General features: G+C 46.2%; 1 protein-coding gene across 11 annotated transcripts in view; it reads right to left on the bottom strand.

The window, feature by feature from the left end:
- Positions 1 to 22942, bottom strand: part of SPTBN1 (spectrin beta, non-erythrocytic 1) — a 152731-nt gene that overhangs the window by 38004 nt on the left and 91785 nt on the right. For all 11 annotated transcript variants that reach the window (XM_082049478.1, XM_082049477.1, XM_082049480.1 and 8 more), the window contains 7 exons: positions 8448 to 8599; positions 4894 to 5067; positions 4022 to 4113; positions 2774 to 2854; positions 1900 to 2015; positions 1077 to 1189; positions 303 to 490 (listed from right to left, as the gene is read on the bottom strand). In XM_082049478.1, coding sequence (XP_081905604.1) covers positions 303 to 490; positions 1077 to 1189; positions 1900 to 2015; positions 2774 to 2854; positions 4022 to 4113; positions 4894 to 5067; positions 8448 to 8599 — 916 coding nt within the window. The remainder of the gene's footprint in view (positions 1 to 302; positions 491 to 1076; positions 1190 to 1899; positions 2016 to 2773; positions 2855 to 4021; positions 4114 to 4893; positions 5068 to 8447; positions 8600 to 22942) is intronic.

Raw genomic sequence — 22942 nt, 5'->3', positions numbered from 1 at the left:
GGCGGGCACCTCGGTGAAGGGACAGCCTGCGGGATGCTGAGCTCCTGCCACACAGCATCACTAGGACACTTTATATCATTATTTTGTTGTTGCTATTATGTGCATATTGAATAGCATAGAGCAATCAGGCCCTAAGTAATAACGATGAGTGACAATTAGAAACATGATACCTGGGTTTGTTCAGAAAAATAAATTCTTAAGCCAAGATTAAAATTACTTAGAAGTGTTTGTTTTTTTAAAAAAATCAATGATTGACTAAACAAAACAAGACCAGTGTTGTTCTAAGCTAAGACGAAAATTACTTGGGCGGTTTCTCCACCGTGCGGTAAGTGTTGAACGCCTGCAGCTGCTGTTGCACTCCGACCAGCGAGTTGGCGAATTTGCGATTGTTGAGGATGATAATGGTTTGCTCGATCCACTCCAGAAGGTCAGAAGCCAGCGATTCGTATTTTTCGATCATTTTCTCCGTTTCAATGGCATTGTCAAGCACCTGCAACAAGCAGCACAACGCAACATGAATACCAAGGGCAGCGCTCTTCAGTCACTTAAATCCAAGCAGCAACACAAAATAAACCGTCGAGGGGCTTGACGTATGGAGGATCGCTCAGTCCTCAGCGCCACTGGGGCTGGGAACCCCCAGGAACGAGGACTTGCGTTTTCAGCCATGAATTCCTGCGACCCCCCAGCAACAGAGGGGCAGAGCGGAGGCTGACAACACATTCCCATTCACTCTGCCAGCTGGAAACACGGGGCAGCTTTGCCAAGGGGAGGAGAGGGACTGCACATTTTTTAAATGAGGGACTTCTCTGGGCTCCAGAGGAGACAAAGGGCCCAGAGGGTGAGGAGCAGTTAATGAGAAAGGAAAAGCAGCAATGATGCTAAATTAACAAGCAAAAATAAAACACAGCTGGAAATTAACTACTCCTCACAGTCACATGGGAATACTTAATGTTACAAAGCAAAACTAAAAACCACCATAGAGTGGACTCTTAAAAAACTAGCACCCAAGAGGAAAAAAAAAATCACAAATATTTCAACTCTTTTATAACAACTCATAATAATTTGAACTTGCAAACCTTTCCGATACGTTTTCCTTCGACGGCTAAGGCTTTCATCTTGGAGAAGTAGTGGTAATACGTCACCACATAGGTGATGATTGACTTTTCGTCAGGATGATCAACACTGATATCTGCAAACCAAACACGAGTTGTCTGAGCATACTGGGGGTGCATGGGCTAAACCAACAAAGCTAGTACTGCAACAAGGATGCGCTTAAAAGTCAGAGACTTGGGTTCAGTGGTAGCTCAGCCCCTAAGGTTATGTCATCAGAAATAAACTCAGCTCTGAATTACTCGGTGGACAGTACTGAACTGTCACTAAGCAGTGCTGCTTTAGCTCTTTGCCTCAGTGCGGACTGTGAGGTTTTGGGCGCAGAGTCAGGCTCCAGGCGTTGCCACAGCTTGTGCACAGCCAAATAACCTCTCCAGTGTCTGTGCGAGTCCACAGAACTACTGGGAACTTTGATGCTAGACCAGTATGTGGAGAGAGGAATTCTAACCTAATTGTATGTCTGTCCAGGCAAATCTTCTGAAAGGTACAGATGGAAAACAAATTATTTCCATTCCTGCAGCAATTTTGAGGCACTGGAAAATAAGCAAGAAGAAACTTGCCATAAGCCTCTGTTTGCTCTGTGACAAGAAAGTTTCATGTCCTTGCATTGTGAGCACGGCTTCCAGTATCTTCCAGTATCTTCATCCTCCCCTTCCCTCTGCCCATATCAGCAGGTGAGTAACGGCATCCAGCCCCTCTAACACAAGGAGCTGTGCCCTGCGCCAAGGAGGGCTGGCAGAACAGAGCCCACAAAGAGCTGCAAAGTGCTGAAACTGCAGGAATTCTTACCCTCGGGGTCCAGGAGCTTAGTGAGACCAAGGTGTTGCTCTGCAAGGTTAAAAGCATTCTGCAGATTGTAGTGTGCATTTGATTTCTTCAGCTTGTCAAAATCAATCAGATCAGGCCTAGACAGGATGGAAAATTCTTTAGATTTCTCAAAGCACAGTGCAGCCACCCTCAAATGAACTAAAATCTGCAATCCTCAGAAAACCTGGTCCCTCGTGCTGCCAAGGTTCCACTTCCCCCATAGCCCTGTGCATTTAGAGGAATGAAGCAATGCCACGGCAGCACCCAGCCCACGGCAAAACACGGACCACAGTTACCAGGAATAGAGGTGACCTGGAGAAGGAACAAAGTCGTGGCCACGCAGCCTCTCGTGATGCCCATGTGAGTGTGCAAACCATCCCAATAGCTTCACCTGAGCTTGCCAATGAGCAGCATCCCCAGCCATGCCAAAATCCAGCGGCAGATTTTGCCAGCCCTGCTCAGGGATCTCTTTCCCCTCCCAGCTGCTGTCGTGTGCTGTCTCTCCCTCCCACCCCTGAATTCCAAGCAACCAGACCTTATCATTGATAACTCACTAAGGTACAAAAACTCTTCTTCCAGCCTGGTCAGTCACAAACCAACACAATCCTGTATCATTTATTCTCTTCAAATCAAACACAACCTGTTTTGAAGTGTGATGTGAGAAGCTGTTGCCCAGATGAGCTCTCAGTGACCGCAAGAGCGGTGAAGCTCTAAAGCAAGGCGCGTTGCTATAAAACTCTCAGCAATTCTTCAATTTCTTCCTCTCCACACATTTAAAAACCAAGCTGCAAGGTAACAGCAGAACCTGCAACAGTCCCAGCTTTCAAAATGCACAAAGACATTTACCCACACGTACCTGTGCTTGTGTATTAGTGCATTGAAAGCCATCCCGTCCCTCCAGCTCGTGGTGAAGTTGTGGATGTTGACGTTGGGGTACCTGCCCGAACAAGAAGCAGAGAGAGCGCGGTGAGTCGGGCGTCCCCGGCGCAGCTGCCTCGCTGGAACCTGCCTGCAGCAGCGGCACGGGCACTGCAGACCCAGGGGTGGGACATTGTCGTCCCACGATGGACAATCTGTCACCACGGCCAACACCAGAGGTGAGTGCATCTCACTGACCCTTGCAAACCCTGCAGAATTCACATGCGTTCCAGACAAAAGCTCTACATGTCCTTTGAAGCAATCAACTGGAAGTTACTATTTTATAACTTGCTGTTCAACCTGCAGCCCGTGAGGTCCCAAATCCACGCAAGTCTAAAGCCTGCTTTCATTTACAATAGCTGCTGGCAAAGAATTCTTTGCCCATACTCAAAATATGAAATTCAAGAGAAGAGCTAGAGGAACAGAGAAGAGTAAAAGCAATTTGGATGGCTGCGAGTGCCACCAGAGCAGCACTATTTTAGGTTTTCCTTGAAATCATCAGCTATCCCAGGGCACCCTTCTCCAAGGACTGCACCGTGTCACTGTCTGACCTTTAAACAAAGCACAGACAACAGCCACCCTTGTGCCCCGTGGGTACACAGATGTAAAATCCATCTGTTTGGTGACCTGTGCATTTTGAAAGTCTCCAAAAATTTCAGGCTGCTCACAAACCACTTTCCTAAGAGTTCCTGGAAGAAGAAGATGAAGAACCACTAGAATAATGCTGAAGTGCCGCAAGTGAGCACAGGGACATCCGCGTTTCATGGGGAAACATACTGAAGCTCTCCAAACGGGTACTGAGTTACGCAAGAAGGTTACTGCCAGAGAAAGACATTTCGGAAATATTTCCATATATATGGAAAGAGGGGAAAGATGGTGGCAAACATCTTAAGTTATTCTTTAAGTTATTCATTATTTCTTCTGGATAGGGCAACAAAGAGTCGGCATATTACTACATATTCATGGATTATCAGATTGGTACGTTTATCACACAGCGTTAATGAAATAAATTCCGAATTTTCTGACTTGTAAACAAATTCAGAATTTTCTGACTTGTAAACATCAATTCACTCGTCTTGATTGAATCCACTTAAGGAGAGATATGTGTTTGCCCATTTAAAATTATTTCAATAAAAACTCAAAATGCTGTAAGAGCTTTAGAGATAATCACTTAATCCACACTCACCCAGCTGTCTTCATCTGGCACCACAGAAGCAAAGCATCTTTAGCAGATTTCTTCTCCTTGTTGTCCTCGGTTTCAACACTGATATCTTGGATCTAAAATTAACATACAAGGTTGAAATATTTCTGTGAGAAAACACAGTTTTTGCCTTTTTTGAAACGATGAAAGAAATTATATGAGAATGTAAGTAACAAGGGAAATGTATGATGACAGGCAGCATGGAAGGAGGTGAATGCTTTTCCTCTTTGAAGAGCATTCATGTCAAAACAAAGCTTCGTCTGCCCTTATTTCACTGTGCCATTACTCTTTGTTTAGGCCATTGACAAAACACTTCAAACTTCACCAGAAAACGCTTTTCTAAGAGAGCATTGTAGCTTCTGGGAAGTTCCATGGCGGACACTTCAATAACAGCAAAACACTGAGCAACACCAAAATGAAAATAATGTTAGATTTATTAAATATTTATTACTATGTTATTTATTATAAATCCTATCATTTATTATACATTATCCTTCCTGCAAAAGGACTTTCCAGCCTTTTTTAACTGAGGGTAAAGACCAATGTGCAACTTGCTGGCAAAGAAGAAATCTCAGCCTTTAACTGGGACACTAAAACAATTCCTGTGGGGACCCTGAACCCATCGGGTTCCGTGACCCATTTCCCCAGGTCTGCAAGAGCGCACAGCTCTGTGAATGGAGCTTCATCTTTATCAGTCATTGAAAAATAAAACCATCCGACTCTCCCCAGAGGAAACTCCCCCTGGCTGCCCCTACAGGACAGCAGCACCACAAAGGTGAATTTTTTCTCTCCCCTTAGCTCTCGAGAACGTCTTTCCAGGTATGGAAAACTAAACGTGTGTATCTCTACATCTTTACCTGGAATCTCAGGATAATAGTCCAAATAAGGCCAAGCGTGAGCCTGTGATTCCCATCCACGATATCGTGAGATCCCATGTTTTCTAGGTGCACTCTTTGCTCCTTCAGGAACTGGAGGGCTTTGTCAACGTTCTCCAGGCAGTGGATGCGCATCCTTCCCTTCGTTGGTTTGGGCTAGAAGGTAAAAGGGAAAAGAAAAACATGTATTACTGTAGATGGAATTAAAAACCAAAATGCACTGGTTATAGTAACTGTCCAGTCCACACACTGAGCGCCAATTTCATCCGCCTTTCCAAGTATTTCCCTGCTCACTTCCTTCATTTTTCTGTCTAGTATATCCATTCATTAGCTGGAAGATAAATTATTTTGTTAAGCTCATGCCACACCTGTTACATTTTCCCAACTTTTTTTTTTCCCCAGTACAAGTTCTTCTTAAAAAGAAGATTCTACGAAGATAAAGATATGAAACAAACTGATAACTGGCATATACATGATAGAGGGAATTGGTAATTAATGTGCAGAGAGCAGCTGTCAATACAGATGCACATTCTCCAAAAAGGAGCTCAGGTTTGGACAGTAAGCTACTCAAGAAAACTCCTTGAGAAAGAAATGTCATCGCTTTTTTGTGGCCAGTTGAAGTAGGATAACTATTATGAAAATAACAGAAGAGATTTATTCCAGACAATTCCTTCATAGGAAAAGAAAGTAAACACAATAATAAAAAAAAACAGCCCCAGCAACGTAACACCGTCTTACGAAGGCCCAAGTGCAAATGGAAAAAGCCAGGAATATAAGAGCAACATGTACAAGTCTCCTGTGAAACTGAACATTAAAGCAACTTTGTTGTGCAGATCGGGATTACAGCTGAACAGCCCGTTCAGTGCCCACTGAGATGCCACCAAAGGGACTCAGCCAAACTACTAATTGGCATCATCTCCGTGTTTCCTGCAGTGAACGTCACTAACTGGCCGTGCAGCAGCTGCGGCAGAGCCTCGCCTCAGTCCTCAGACCGCGCTGAGAGCAGAGCCTCCGCGCAGCCAGCGTGCTCCCCAGACACAGCAGCCTGTGTGCACTGAGTCACGCAGACCACGCGCTTGCTAGAAAGACGCTCTTCAGGCACACAAGCCCCAGCGCCTTCAGTTTCACTTCAGCTTTCAGGCAGCACGGTTCTCCAGCAACCCACCGCAGCTTTTGGGTGTAAAAGTCCCTCTGAAGAGGCACAAAGTGCAGATAATGTAGGGTGACGTTCCCAAAACACACGAACGACCAGGACTGTGGCCATTGCTAAGCTGCAGTGGCAGAAAATGGTTTCAAAAGCCAAGCAGGCACTTCCACATTCTGCATGGGCAAGAATAATAGTGCCACCTGGCCTAAAAAATGTCAGGCACCCTGAGAAGACAGAAAGTTCCATTCTCCTGTCCCCTCAGCTCAACCCACCGTTCTGCAGCAGGAGGAAGAGGGATGGAGCCGGGTTTGCCCAAAGTGTGGCTGCACTCGCTCCTGTGTCGCCTCCAGAGACACAGCGAGGTACAATCTCACCTTCGATGGGCTCTGCTGAACGCATCGCTCATTGGATTTAATGGAACGCAGTCTTCACGTGCATACTATCAGAAAAATCTGGTTTACATCAAAAATCTTCCCTTTTCCAACAGAAAATGTAGCAGAACTTACTACAGAGAATCTGCTTAAACAGTGTGACCTTTGAGCATCCAAGAACTGCAAGGAATTCACTAATCCTTTAAATAGTTATGGAAGAAACTGAGCTAAATGCTTAATTTTGTGCTGAAAACAATTGTCAGCTTTATTTTTCTGTTTGGGAGAAGCTGGTTAACAGCGCGTGCAAATAAACTTACAGCTGCCTTTGGTCAGTGAGACTACTGCACGCTACCAATTTCTGTCCAAATTCTGTACGGTACACAGGACCTCGTGCCTTACTGGACATTCTCATTTTGAGTTTCTCCAACACTTTTCAAGGACTCTGGGTTTTCACCATCAAAAATCACAAGAGCTTTGAAAAGTGCAGGGTTTGTGCAAACGAGGCTGGAGGTCTCGGCGAGCAAAGAGCATCCTGCTCCTCTGGCCAGTATCCTCAGCCCCAGACTGTTCCACGGGCATCTGGCTCCAGCATCTGAACCCATTGCAACAGTGAGAGAGCAATTCCTGTTTGTTCTACTGCATCAGTAAACACACCATAATAAAACAATTATCTAGGCCAGTTTCTGCATTTGTTTATTGCTTTCTTACCATTTCATGTTTCTTGTCTTGGTTTTAAGCTTTCTGCGTAAGATACTGCCGTTTTGCTGCTTGGGTGGCATGGAGATATCAGAACCTAACCAATACCAGCTCAAATAAATTCCAAAAGGCTGGAGAACATCAGCACGTGGATGCTACGTGCCAACCCTCCCGGAATATTTTTGGCGTGTGTCATTGTCTCAAGGTTTAGTGCATTGCGTTATCTGTATTGGTGTTTGCAGAGGAAGGTGTGGTGGAATGTACTGTTCAAACAGAGACTGCTGTCCTCCATCCTGAGATAAGGAAGCTACAGAGGAATTTGTGGCGGTGCAGGCAGCTGCCAAGGCGAGACGCAAACGATGATGCAAGCGCGGATCCAGCAGCCTCGCCGGTGGCTCCCGCACCCCCGCCCAAACCGCTGCCTAAGCCCGGCTTGCAGTTTGCAAAACCTGCAGTGAGAAATGGAAATGAATCACGCAGCAAGAGCCACACGACTGGTCTGAGCTGCACCGCTGCTGTGTGACACTGCAAGTCACACCTTGGCAGGCGGACATGAAGATTTAAACAGAGGTGGCAAGGCCGCTGTCGGAATCCTCAAATAACGGGGCACGTTGGTCTCAGTTATCCCTGTAAGAACAACATCTGCTACCTCCAGTGAACACGTCAAACTAATACCTCGCTGAAGTGAACGATCTGGCCCAGAGACAAATGTGTTTTGGGCAAACAGTAGTTGACAAACACTGAGATTAGTTACGTCCATGCACACAATGCCTTCAGCCCTGCCGGACGCTTCCACGCACGTCAGAGCTTCCTTCCCCTCACAGACACACGGGGAATGCTCCCCCTCGCCCGACTCTACACACACTGCACTGCGCCCATATGTTCAATTCATTAACCACACTCTAAGCCATGGAGCTCCCATTAACAGGAGTGTTTGATGACAGGCGATTACACAGTCGCAACCTCAAGTAGCCTCAGGACTTAGCTAAAGACCCATACTTCTTTGAAAAGATTGCTTTAAATTAGGTAGTTAAGAGCGCAGCCATCATTTAAGGAACTGAATGAAAAAGCGATACCCAGCCATCTCCTGACACCCACTTTTCCTGTCATGCAGTGGCATTTTCCACTATGAGGATTTTCTTACCCACCACCCCCTTGTGCTGTATCAAGAGGACACTCTCCTCATACCCAAAGAAAGAATCTGCTCCATTTATTTAAACTGATTTTAGATATTCCTCGAACAGAAGAAAATCCAAGTACACCAAAAAAAAACACCCAAAACCAAACCAACCCCCCCCAAATTATTATTAATAGGCACTTACAAGTCTCTCTCCCGAAAGAACTTCCAGAAGTTTGATGAGCATCCTTCCATCGCGAAGGTCGGTGTACAAATCCGTAATTCTGCATGACACGCGTGCCAAGTGGGAGTTCACCCACTTTGTGAAGGTCTTCTTCTGAACTGCCTCACGTTCATCTGTTGGGAAGCAACACCACGTTACTCAAAATAAATCACGGTTCATGGAGCTATGAGAAAATGTGATGTTCAACCATGTCTAATGTTAAATGAAAGATATGGTTTCTCTTCTTAGCAAAATCATTGAAGAAATTGGGACTTTGCACTGAAAAACTACCCTTCTTCCCATTTTATGACATTTTCTATGGAATTAATCTGAACTATAGATTGCAGACTTACTTGCTGCTCAGCTAAGCAGCTTTCTCAAGGTGTAAGGGCTGTTGTTGAGCTACAACATAAAACGGGTCTGAGCTCATCAAACTGTCCAGTAATTTGATCAAGAGTTATTCCATGTTCCCGCACCGGGAGAAAAGGCCAACCTCTGCTCTCGAATACACACGCTAATCCACAACACATCCCCCGAAACACCGCAAGTCACTTTGGATTAAGATAAGTACAAAAGAGAGCAAAGACCAAAGCTTCCCGTTTAGTTTTTCCCTTCTCATTTCAACATTTATGTGCAGATTCAACATTTGTCACTGTATTTACACAATGTCAAGATGAACTCTTCCGTAACTGCCTGTTTGAGGTAGACTTGCATTTACTTAAAGCCACAGAAAGGTAAGTTCTTTCCACCTGCCCTTCCCAGAGTCTTTCACAAGTGTTTATGCACTAAAACACTGGCTACGAGCGCTCTCTTAATGCACAGGCTCACACAGTCCACATTAATTCCGGAACTCCGGACCAGCGACCTGCCAAGCCCAGAACTCTCCGGCAGAAAACAGCAGACTTCTCTGTGGTCAAAATCTTCCGCCAAGGGCTTTGGATGAAGCCGTTCCTTGTGAGCAAAAAGTCACTTCGGTGAGCTGGGAACTACTACAGACCCAATCTGGGAAAACACAGGTGCTCAAACTTGGACTCCTAAGCCCACAGTTAGAATGGGAATGAAAGCGGATGCATTTCATTTTTAAACCTTCCCTCACTCTCTTTGAAGGTGTTGGCACATTCAGAAACAGGACATGAAGACGGGTAAATCCTAAATCAAAATGTAACAAGTTCAGCTCTGAAAATCTCTGAGTACATTGTTTGAAGCACAGAAAACGCTGCTAACGGTGCAGATCAACACCATGTTTGTATGTGACTACCCAGGGTTTCAGCAGTTGGGACAGCAGTGAACGCCTCATCCTGGTGACAGGGAATAACAAAGAGGCTGAGGCTGAAGAAAACAGATAGTTGCAAAACACGTGAAAGAAAAAATACAGTAAGAAAAGAAATCATCTAGTAGAGCGGTGGGTGGTGAGGAGGAGGAACCTGACAGGGCGCGACTTCGGCGGCCGTTTGCCCGCTTGCAGAAACCCCACCCTGAGATTTCAGTTCCTCCCGTGTGCTGCTCAACTCTCTCTCACCAGCCCACATGCGGGACACGATCTCTGCACCATCTCCTACCGTGTTGCAATCCGTACCTGTGCTGCAACAACAGCCCTTGTTCAGCCTTGACCAAAGAAGAAAAAACCCAATGCATTTGACTTGCAAAAATAGTTGTCTATCCAAGTAATGATTTAAATATAGTGTCTAACCTTAAATATGTATTTTATTAACTATTTATAGCAAATTCCTGGGAATGCTGTATCTGCATATTTGCTTGTCTAGTAATCCATGCTTTTAGTTCTTGAAATGGGTCACAGAACAGAAACTTTGCAATAGCTGATGCTTTTTAAAGAAAATCCAACAGAAATTCCCACATCTCCCTTCACCAGCTTGAACAAGCCCCAGAACAGCTCAGCAAGTTTGTTCATTTAACCACTGTGGTCTCTATACAGAAGCAAACATTCAGACATCCCTGCGGTTACAGTCATTCTGAAGGGAAATACGGATGGACAGGATCCTAAACATAGAGTTGGGCACAGAAAACCAAATGATATCAACTATCATCCTGAAGCCATCCATTACAAAATCTTTGGTCAAAAGTTGTAGTTATCAACAATCCTCCCAATTTGGGATCATGATAAAGTTATGGGTGGGAGAAGAACATCCATGTGGCTCTAGTTAAAGAAGATGAAGGCTCGCAGTCTAGATGTGAACAGACTGAAGACATGACGTGCCAAGTCAGGCTGCGAAGACCTTGGTGCCATTGTATGAACTGATACCAGCTTAGGATCTCTGTTGTTGAACACAAGCCGCCAGGTCAGCGCTCCAGCAGCCCTTTCAGGAGGGGAACACGGGTCCGTCCTGCACACGCTGCCCACACAGCCCAGGGTGTCAAAGTGGATTCTCCAGGCAGTGGGGACTCCGGAGAAAAAACCTGAGAAAGTTCCAGCGCTTCCTTTTCCTTCTGGTTGCCTCAGCATCCCTAACCACATGGCATTAGTGGCGAGGGCGCCTGCAGGCGCTCCCTGTCTAGCTGCAGGCCCGCTGTGCATTGGGAGCTGATGCTCGGTGCCGTTATGTGTATTCTTTATTTAGTTCAAAGGCAGCTGCTGCCTCTCCTGGTTCCTCTGTCTCGCTTTCTGTGGTCCCCGCTTTCCTGTTTACGGCAAGAGGTTGAAGGGCCTGGGTGGCTTTTTGCGTTCGCTCCTCTCACCTGATCCCCACCCATCCTCCGCAGCCTTGTCCTCCTCCCTGCTCGCGCCACCAGATAAAACCAGTGCGAAAATCTCTACCGAGACCGCAGCTGCGATGGTTTGAGCGCTAACTCCGCACGCTGAGCCCGCTGTCACCCCTTTGCATGTGCGAGCAACTTCATCGCTGCTGCCATGAGCGGCGACAGAAAGGCGCAGCCGTTCTTGCCCCGCGTCACTTCGCTCCCGGTGTTCCCACGACGTGGGAAAGCAAAACAAGCCCGCTGGAAAGTGGCGTGGCTGGGGCTGGTCGTGTTAAAACCTCTCCTGATTATTTCTACATGGTGTTTCACAACGACTGCAGGTTTTTGCAACGCTGTTACCAACCCTTTCAAACTGATAAACTGTATTTTTTGGCTCTGGGGTTTCAGGTTAAAACACCCACAGGATTAAAACCAATGAATTTTGGTTATATGTTTCAGACAAAGAAATAAACATACAGAAAAGCGGTACTTACAGCTCTGACAATTCAACTACATGACTCTTTTAACATGCAGTGCTGTGTAAAAACCTACATACTAAGGCCAGGTGCAGCCCTGAGTGATGATACCAGGGATTTAACAGCAGCAATGGGCCCTGAAGCGCTATTTATGAATCTCATGTGATCATTTTGACAAACGTCCTTCATATTTTCAAAAGCACAGTTTCAGATTTTGAAGATTAATTAAAACTAGAGGATATGGGTGGAGCTCCAAGCGTCCTACAGCTTGTGAAAACATTTGTTTCCCAAGGGTAAAGAGAAATGCGCAACATGCAAAACACACACAGCAGGGAAACGGAAGCTGCTCCAACAGCAGTATTGATAATAAGAGAATCCAACTTATCTTGAAGCAACACTGGGAAGGAAATTTCCTTTATGCGGAAAGCCCCATGACAATACTGCTAGCGTACAGTGGCTTGCAAACCCCAGCTCTGTCACTGAGATAAACCAAGGCCTGACTTTGTTTGGGAGTTTAGTAAATAAGTCAGAGTTTGTACACTGAAATGCAAATAAACCAGGGCTGGACGGGATCACGAGCAGGCGTCTGGCCCCTTCCCTGCTTGAGAAGAGTAATTCCTTCCTCTGTGAATTTATGAGAAAAAATCCTGACAAAAATGTGGTCAGCTTTCTGAAAGAGCAGAGTGTCAGTCGCTGAATCCCGTGTGCGAGAGGAGGGGTCACCCACAGCATCCTCCCTCTGTCACACACTCGGCCCAGCAGAGCTCTGCTGGAATAATGGAGAATTTGTCTTAAGCGCCCTGCAACGCAGGGCTGCGGGAGCGCGCTGGGAGGAACGCGGCCCCCTGACCCCGCGGCTGCTCCCACATGCCACAAAGCGTTATCAGCCCCAGCGCCGTGGCTGCCGTGGCAAAGGTTACCTGTGCGGCTGCCGCGTGCTAAAAACTGCTGCAAGACGAGCTGCTCCCCTCCAGACCGGTCAAACCACATTTTCAACAAACTGACCTTGAATCCGTTTCAAACGGAACGGCAAATATGTTTGGCACACACTGCTGCCAGCCCAGCACAGGTAGAACAACCGCTGTGTGCAAGAGCTCCTGCCGGCCCCGGAATGCACAGGCCTCTGCACCCGCTCACATCAACAGCCCGGGGGGCTCCCAAAATGCTCCTGAAGAAAAAAGAGACATTAGAGCACAAGAGGGAAGCTGACGGGAGCAGCTGAAAGGAGCGGTGAGTGCCCAGCACCGCTGCCCTGGCACAGCCCAGCGCTCGAGCACCCGCGTCCTGCCAGCTCTGTGCATCGCCCATGCCTGGGGATCCCTGTCTTACCTTGGGCAAGGCACATTAAACACGAGTTTTAACCCCCAACTCCAAAACTTCTGCCTCCTGCAGGTTTATGCCTTTTTTAATTACCATGTGAAGGTAATTTTTCCAGCTTAAAATGATTGTTTTTTTCCACTATGGCAAGAAGCACAGCCGGTGTGCACCCTACGCAGGGTGGTGCTGACCAGCCTGAGCAGAGATGGGCTGAGCGCTGCACGGGTGCTGAGATCCCATTTCCTCCATCATCACCCTGGGTACCGTGCCCACGGACACAGAGCTTCCCTTCACGGCACAACATCCCCAGTACTGCAGGTTTTTCGGGGTGCAGGACATCACTCTGTGTTTTCTCACAGATGCGAGGATATGGAGTTCAACAGACAGCAATATTCACAGTTTCACAAATTCCAGCCGTGCTTGGAAGTTTTTCAATAGAGAAAGGTGCCTGAGAGAACGGCAGGTCAGCTGTGGGACCAGAGTGTGGGGATCAAACAAGATTTTATCAGGTAACAACACGAATCCGTGTACTATGATAATCTTCACAGTTTGTTACAGCAACAGGAGACGGATACTGAACATGACAGAATTCTAATACAGAGGGGAAAAAGCACCTCTGTGTATCTGTGCTGGACCAGCTGAGGAGAGAAACGTCTGCTTGGAAAAACACTCACGAAACCACGGCCTTTTCACATGGTGCCCGTACATGCCGTATCAATACCTGTGCTGATGAGAGGCCCAGAGAGAACAACGCACAAGCATGCACAGCGAGTCTGAATTAAAATACATCGGAATCGTTCAACAGAGAAGAAAATGATGGAAGGAGGGAGGATCACCCAGTCGGGGGAGGCCCATAGTGAAAGGAAATGGAACTAGTTTCTCTGAACACTCAGGTGTCCTGGGACTATCTCCCCTTTAGTAGCAAGGCAATAAAACTAACAGCGGATGCTGCTTTTCTCCAGCAGCAGATCATGGGGCAGGGCTGAAAAGAGGCGTTGGTGAAAATGGAAAGAAATAGATTTGATGTAGAAGCCAGAAGTGCGGAACACACAGGTGCAGAGGCAAGCAACGACCTGGAATGAAACCTGTAGAGTCAAACTTACACCCATCTTGGACAGAAAACACAGGGGCCTGTGTGTAGAAACAACAGGTGAACTTTAAAATAAAGCAGCTCCTTCATCGTGAACAATTCAACACGGAGGAATGACTGCAGCTGATGGTTTTGATGCACGCAGGATGTATTTGTTATGGTTATTTTATGGCACAAAGTAATCCACGCAGTGACTTCTCCACCAAAACTGGTGAGATTACACCCAAGCTTCTACATGCTCGAACACGACTTAGACAAGAACTTGAATGCGAATGTGAAAGATGACAAAGCAACGAGGTGATTTCATTCCTGCTGTGCTTAGCTGCTGATTTTCATTAGGAGCAAAATCCTTGCTGCTTTCCTGACTCTGCTCCACAGACACCATTGTTCCCAAGTCAGGGGTGTGCTCAGCAATCCATTCTCTTCTACTAGGAAGCACTGGTCAGCTTCTAAATCCTATTAAACATCTCCTCTTCTCCACTAAACATTACGGCATGTGACTACTTTCACTGCTGAAAATGAAAAGAAAAAAGGGAAAGCTACATAATGCGGCATGTGGAAAACCCAATTCTGCTGCTTTCTGTCTTTGATGTCGCTAAGCCTCGCTCGCACAATGAAATGATGCACAGAACAATGTCCGGTAGCCAGCCAAGCATTACGGGCTGTGGAAGGGCAGGGCCCTTCATTGTCTTTATTTTTACCCAGTTTATGGCATTTTGGTGTCAGCAGCACAAAAATAAAGCTCCCGAAAGCCAGCTTTGGATTCATGTACAACGATTATGTTCATCTGCAAAAATTTTCCGTAAAGACTCCCACAGGGGATAAACAAAACATAAAAGTCATCAGGGTTTAACTGATTAAACTGGTGCAAGAACTCAGAAGACGAAAATGACATATTGAAGCAGATTTAGAGAGAATATGTGCTCAGCTGTCCCTCCACTGGTACGAGCTATGTGAACCGCTTGGTTAACTCCAGCAAAACTGAAGGTAAAACGGTGTAAAGATCTCCTGCACCATGAGAATGGAGAACACCCTGTCACACAGCCCATTCCAGGAACAATAACCAGGCAGCGGTTTTTCAGGTGCTCAGGGATACCAGCTGATTTCTTGTTCTTCTGTATGAAATGCAAAGCAGCTACAGAAACACAACCTTCCTAGTGGATGATTGAAGTTATTGAACACTCCTGGGCGCTGCTCTGGGAAACGCACCCACACCCGTCCTCAGCTCTGCACACCGTCATCTTCAATTAACCACTCACATTAGTGAGCTTCATCATGAGAAAAGAGGACCAAGGCCTGACCCCCAAACTGTATTTGGAGAAAGATGTTACAAAATCACTTTTGTAGCAAACTAGCACAAGTACAGTTGAATAAAGGAATAACTTCATGGCCCGAGGAGCATTCAGTACAGAGTTCAAATGGCCTTCCTTTCAAAAACAGCACAAAAAGGACCTTGGTGCTGTCGGCATTAACAGAAAGGGACAGAAATGCCTTTTGGCTGATCTGGTGTTAGTGGTTTACACTCGTTGCCATTTTTTCCCTTTGCGTAAGAGACAAATGACTCAATGCGAAAGAGCATGGAAAAAGCACGGGCCCGTCCCAGGACACTGACGGCGACATTCCCACAGCAGAACAATGCAAACCTGAGGTCACCGCGCTATTTCGAGTACGCACAATCTTGCGGGGTCTTTGCAATTTCCTTTAACAAACATGCTGCGCATTGTTTTAGGAAGCTGAAACAGGCCACAGGACTGAAGTGCCGGTATTGCTGTGCAATCCCACGGAGGGCTGCTCGAGGGCTCTGGGGTCTTTGCTCTCACCTGCGGCAGCAGCTGAGGCATCACACGAGAGAACGCTCCAAACTGTGGTACGTTTTGACCGTGCTGCTTTACAAACCTCATCACAGTCAGAAAGGAGAGCAGATGAAAGAAATGCCAAACCTTTGTTGGTTTCGTGTTTAAATCTAATTTCACTTTAATGACTGAAAAGCATGAACAGAAAATAAATAAATCTACGATGAATGGATTTAATCCTTTCAAAATATTAAATCTCAGTGCTAAGAGATGTTATCATTATAATTAATTGCTGTTAAATTATAATTTTCATTATCACGTAACTATTTTAAATGGAAGAACACGTACTTAACCAACCACTGCGCCGATCAGGAATTAATAATAGCTGATTCCATAGCCTCGCTGAACAACGTGTTTAGCTCACGCAGTTTCCATGGTCACGCAGTACCTGACTGTTGTTGCTGCACTGTGGAGTCAGTCGCGCTGTGCCGCGCTCACAGGCTGCCCAACAAAAGCCCTGATACCACAGGTAAGGCAGGTCAGGCCCAGCTACATCCCAAACGTGAAAACTGAATGGATAACAGCCATCAAAACATTGTAGATTATGATAAAAATTCCTTCTATAACTGATGGAACTGTGGTATTCATAACAAAGTTATTCGGAAGAAGGGAGTTTTAAAATTGAATGAATTTTAATGAGATTTGAAACAAACTGCCAATAAGAAGCATTAGAGGAAAAAGCCCTAATCTTGTCTGGCTCTAATCTGCAAGCCCATCATGCAGAGCTCCAGCTCAGGGCCTGGAGTTGCTGTCTTCCGAGATGTGCACAACCGATGCCTTCACCCGGGAGCCTGATGAACAAAAGCTCCAGAAAACTGAACCACTATGTCAGCTTTAACACATACACTGCAATCAGTCACTCTGTATATTAAAGTTCTTTTTCAAATAAATCCATGTGGTAATTTCAACAACAGCAACATAATAAATCTTTTCATGTCATACCTGCTTTCTTGGGACTCCTGAGGTCCAGACAAGTTGCATATACATTCTAATTCCTCACCTCAAAATTTTCCTGCTGGTCTGTTTGATTCCAATCCAAAGGTCATTTGCTGATCTGCTTTTGTGGGACAATGCGGCATGTTTAAGCAAAATCATTTTAGTCTTTGGAGTTATGCAAGAGTAGGGGAAAAAACATACTTTTTCAGCACAGTATTTCCTGCCCATGTAATAACTTTCAAAGATCTCTCTGAGATTTAAAAGGTGATGCAAATTTGAGGGAGTTAGCTGGGTAAAATTATACTTTGAACAGCTTCGATGTGTATCTGCATCCAGAAACACCACTTGTTTTTCTAGTCTTAAAAGCAGACTTGGGAGTTGTACAGATTGTGCAAGGCACTGACTACGCCAACTGCAGAGCTCTGTGCGGGCCCGAGGCTGCGGCTGCTGCTGACGTTACCCAGCAGGGCTCCCCACAATTCACCTGCACCTACTTTAATTTTCAGCACACTGAGAAATTTGGTGCCAAACATCAGCAGCTCAGCGTGATCAATATAAGAAGCACCAAACACTCCTGACCAAAGTCATTTCACTGATGCCTCAATCACATTGCACGTGAGCTCAATATTCTGAGCCTTCCTCTCCCTGAAAATGGGAAATGATGTTGTTGTTGTTTAAAAAACAAAAATAACAGACTACGAAATATGGCAAATAATAAAGGAAACGCAGAGCACAGGAACTTCTGAAAACTGAGTGTCTGATTAATGCTCCTAATTGTCTGTGAATTTAATACTAATGCTATTAAAAATAATTCAGGTACTGGATAAGCACAAAACTATAGTACATTTGCCTTACGTACATGAACAGGCTCTTTGCACTAGGGCTGTCTGTGTGCCTATGCCCACCTTACACACTTCATAGCCAAATTACAAAGATACACACGTGTGCACAGGCATGAAAATGTATTTATGGCATCTTCCACAGATTACGTGCACTCCTGAAGCCACAGTGACCTGCAGCTGGTGCCCAGGGAACATTTTTACACTTGGCAAGAGGAGCTGAAGCAGAAGGCAGAGCTGACTGAGGTACCACAGCAAACAAGAGGTGTTGGCTGTCGGTAAACTGACACACGTACGCTTGCAAACTGCTGGACGGGGCTGGGATGGGCTGGAGAGGTGAAGGACAGCCCCGCCATCCCGCCGACCCCGCAGAGATCACACCACCCGGCCGGCATCTGAGCCCTTCTGGAAAAACGGGGAAAAGCCCTTTTCAGCTGCTGTTTTATTCTGTGTTGCTACAACCAGCAGGTGCTGGGCCCAGCTTTGCCAACCCAGCCCAGAGGGAGCAGCTGTCTGGAGCCGGTGCAGAACCACGCTCCATCGCTGCTGGGACACACGCACAGCTAAACACTTGACATATTAGGTGTCCCTAAGCGTTGTCTGTTCTCCAGGACAACTGGTGGCTGATTTTATTCAGAAAAAAAGTATGTGCAGCGAGGAAGCGGCTGGAACACCACTAGCTCCCGGCACAGAGGACACATAAGCTTCTCTCAGGTGGCACAGAGCATCATCAGCATCAACCTGCTGGCAAATGTCACTAAATGTTCCAGTAAACGTGGATTTATATCACGGGATTTTATAACACACCTTATCAGGCATCATTATCAAGATATTTATTTGGTGGAGAGATAGAGAAGGATTTAGTGATATGTGAACAGCAGCAGGTTTATGGACAAAATGTGTCTTAACTTCCATGTCTCATTCTGTGAACTCGTTCTGTAAGGACTCAGGCAGCAGCTTTGAGCAATCCCGTCCAGACACAACCAGCACATCACCTGCTATCAGAGGCTGCCAGACATCAGCAGAGCCGCAGAGTGACAAAGGCCAGGATGTCACCTGGGGAACAGTCAGGAAATTGTCTGCAGGCATCACCAACTTTCTACAACAACTTCCTTGAGCAGAAGCGAGACACCTTCCTGCGAGGTGAGGCCACCAGGATGAAACACAACTCACACCCCACAGGGTGAGCGGAGCCCGTGAAGACACCGAGAGGGAATGGGGTGCAGTTCACCTCAGAGAGAGCAAAGAGTTCCACGGCCAGAGCTAAAATAGTCCGCAATAGCCCTCCCTTCTCCCTCGGGCTCAAGATTAGAGCCTGGATCCAGCCAGGCTTCGCCCAGCAGCCCCAGCATGCGGGGCACAGCACAGGGTGAAGCGGGTGCGCACGCTGCTGTCCCAAGAATTACTTTTATTTAAACACGAGACACTGAGCATTTAAAGGTAGGGTAGGCATGAGAATAACAGCAAGGTCAGAAGTTCAGAATAGAACCGACATCTGATGTTTCTAGACACCTCCCCTGTTTATTCAGAGCCTTACTTAATTGCCATTCTGTAACAGGTATTAGTCATGGTAAATTGCAATGAAAGTACGGTCACATCCACAATTTCAGAACAGCCCCTTCCATTATATTGCCAGACAATCTGCAAAGGAGGAACACGCCCTGGAAACACAGCCATTGCACTACCAGAGTAAGCCTGGTTTCCCTGGAAATAACTGTGGAAAGATACTAAACCAGATGCAGAATTATCACCCAAAGCAAACGACAGTTAGCTGACTGCAGGAGACAGCCATGTTCCCCCTTTCCTTTTTTCCTGGAAACAAATCATAACCGTATTTTCACCAACTGGAAACATTGCCTGGACAAAGCAAACACCAAGAACTGGACTTTGGGTTTGTTTGGAAGGGGATGGCTGAACCCGACACACGGTGTCAGTGTGAAGAAGCTGAAACCAAAGAGAAAGTGTTGTTTGAGAAGAATGAAGGAGCTGGTCTGGATTTGAGGGACAAACCCGCAGGAGCGAGGCCCTCAGCACCATACACTTGTGCAGTTCCACTGCCTGTAACGGGGCTGCCTTGCTTCAGATTATCTGAGAAGGGAGTTCTCTGCACATTGGCCGACTTTCTGAAGGGTTTGCCAAGCCATTACGTTAAGTTTAGGTATCTTTATTAAACCACAGGGTTTTTTTCCAAGAAAAATCTGGGCAGCCGGCATTTATTTTGTTCAGATAAACTCTTACAGCTCATTGTAACAACACATTGTTTAGTTTAATCTTTGCAGGCATAAGGTCACCCCTTGCCTGTGATGAGAGTGCTGTGCCAATGCAGATCACTTTTGCACCCTGCCACCACACCTTCCTCCCTCTCTCTTCGGTCCATAATTCTCCAGCTACTTTACCTGAAAACTTAGTTCTGATGGAACTAAAACAGACAAGAAAACTTAAAGCAACCAACCCCAAACCAAAAGCAATCCTTGGAAACACACCTGGCCATTTTGACAATATTCAAGGCATTCTCTGCAAGGGACAACAAATACGATTCCTGTGCGATGCCATTTGGAATGATACTTGCTCTGTTTGCTAACGTAGCCAGTATTCAAATGCTGCAAACGAGAAATCATATTTATGATCTCCTGTTCCTCCCGCCCCGCCAAAAACCTTTAATACAGTTTTACTAAAAACAGCGCAGGACTGTACATTTTACCGATTACACATCCAATAGGAAACCACCCATCAGGTGTTGTGTCTGTGTAACTGGGCCTGTGCTTTCAGGAGCTCCAGCTCATATTTTTATGAACAAACCACACTTGATTGCACATGGAATTCTCAGCATTCCCAGTTATCTCATGCAAAGGCCACTCGGTAATGACAAATCTTTCACAAGGCCTTTGTGAAGTCCCCAGACTGCGGCACAGCGCCGGCCTGCGTGTCTGCTCCACTGTCCTGCCCTCCACCACTCAAGGGCCTTTTTCTTCCAGCTCCGTTCTGGGTGAACAGAGGGGCATTCAGCGCGGCTCCCCGCCGGTTCCTGGTGCTTTGGCTGCAGCAGTTCTCCAGCAACAAAGGAGACTCTCAGCGCGGGCCGCCCCGGGTCCAGCAGCAAGTGCACAACGTCCTTTGTGCTAACGGGGGCTCTCCGGCCACCGCCGCCTCAGACTCCGCGGCAAAGTGGTCACCGTCCCTCTTGACCTTCATCCTCCGAAAGAAATGCAAGGATTCGGCTATATGCATTCTTAGGAGCAGCAATTAATTTTAGGTTCTCATGCCCTCTTTAGTTACATTCAGGCTATCGCGGGCAACAGCAGGGCCAGAATTACATTTGGGTGCTAATTTCAGTATGTGAATGAAATGACGCGTTCCAAGTTAAGAGTAGGTCCCTCCTCCCAGCACGTTCTGTGCACGCCAGGCCACCGCTGCCGCCTTGCACCAAACCGCTCGGCTGCTGAACGCACACTAACCCACCAGCTCCTGACTCCTCAAATGACCCTTTACTCCAACAGGGTTCATTTGGAGCTGGGAGGGAAGCTGTTCACCTAATGCTTATTAAACAACTCTCATCTTTGGAGTCACTACGTCACGTCGCTTGGATGATGACACTGGGAAAAGCACCGTTATCCGCCAGATATTAATTTCCAAATGAAATTCCAGATTTGATTTCTTGTGGGAAGAGCAAAGTAGATTCTAAACCACCTTCGCCACAGTTTTCCAAGTTAACAAAGACTAGCTCCCAATCTTTGGCGTAACAGTTTTCCCAAACCTGTCTAATTCTATAAAGATAACTCATTTTTCACATAAGGAAAAAATATGCCGTTGTCATATCCTGCTACTTAATAGCTGGTACTTAATACTTCTCAATTCAGCTTCAACAAAAAGCCCTTGAGAGCTGTTAGTAATCAAATACTCTTTCAATGAATTCTTCCACGAATTCAGAGTGGGAGCAGAAGGGGTGCACCCAGCAAGCACCACAGCCTGCGCTGGGACAGCACAGGCTTCAGTACAGGGAATGGGAAAGGGCCATTTGCACATTGCAAATCTCTACGTTGATTTTCTTCACCATTTCTACTTAGTTTAGGTAGCATTTCGTGCACTTTAACGGTCAAAGCATGCAATCACCAGAAAACAGAAACAAAAGAAATGAAGAAGAAAACAGAGGAAATCACAAAACAGATTGAGAAAGACCCGGGGAATGAAAGCCAACCATTGTTCTGGCTTTTTATCACCACTTTCATCTCTGTCCGTAGCCTTTGTTTATTGCCCCACTTTCCACAGAAGTTAATGGCAAAACCCACAATCACTTTGAATAGGGCTCTTGGATAGGAAAAATATTTGGAAGAGGAGCTGTTCTCCTATGCGGCTGCGAGATGCCCACGAAACGCCGGGATGGGCTGTGACACGGAGCTTACTGGAGACAGCCAATGCAGGACGGAAAGGGCCAGCTCCCGCCCCAGCACCCACGGCGGCACCTCCGCGCGGGGAACGCGCACCGGGTAAGGACATCACCCAAGTCACGTCACCGCTCCGACTCTGGCCACAAATCACCCCCAGGGTATTCAAAACCCTGACTGTCCCACGTGAAAATAGCTGCTTACAAGCTTTGTTTACTTCACTAATTCAGAGCCACAAAATGTGCACCAGGATTGCCCTTTTTGAAATAAAACTACGCTCCAGAGCCCAGACATCTGTTTGTTTTAAAATTAGGTTTCTTATACACACAGTTAAATAAACCCAAATATTACAAACATAATGTAACCAGAAACTGAACAGACTACAAAAAACCTGAGGCAATAGCTCAGAGTTGTGAATTTTCACAGTTATTTCAGTGAGGAGCCAAATCCAATTGAAACGTTTACTTTTTCAACTGTACCAACACTGGCCATATTAGCAGAAACACCTTACCCCATTCTTTTCTTACCAGAAAAGGTAAGCTTCTGGAAATTCCGAAGACATTAAAAACATTTCTGAACTTCTTGAAAAAGAAAGCAGGAATTTGGGAGAAAATGTTGTGTTCAGTAGCTGTGGGATTACCAAAATCTGGTTTATTCTCTAACAGTGAGAGATTTCTCAGTCCTGACTGAATCCTGAGCCATGGTAAGAGTTTCTCTAGCAGTGAAGATGGAGTTGCCATACTGCCCTCAATAGCCCTTGAAAACAGGGAAAATACAAACCATCAGCCTTGACTTCTCACCCATCGTTTGGAAAGGAAGTCTGTCTGTCACAACAACTTTCTGTTAAGTTTTCCTCAAAATCTCAGATTTAGTTTTCTGGGTTTTTTAGT

This window comes from Streptopelia decaocto (assembly GCF_964273445.1).
Source record: "Streptopelia decaocto genome assembly, chromosome: 3".
Taxonomy (NCBI): domain Eukaryota; kingdom Metazoa; phylum Chordata; class Aves; order Columbiformes; family Columbidae; genus Streptopelia; species Streptopelia decaocto.
The sequence above is the reverse complement of the archived record's forward strand: the minus strand, read 5'-3'. Positions and strand labels throughout refer to the sequence as shown.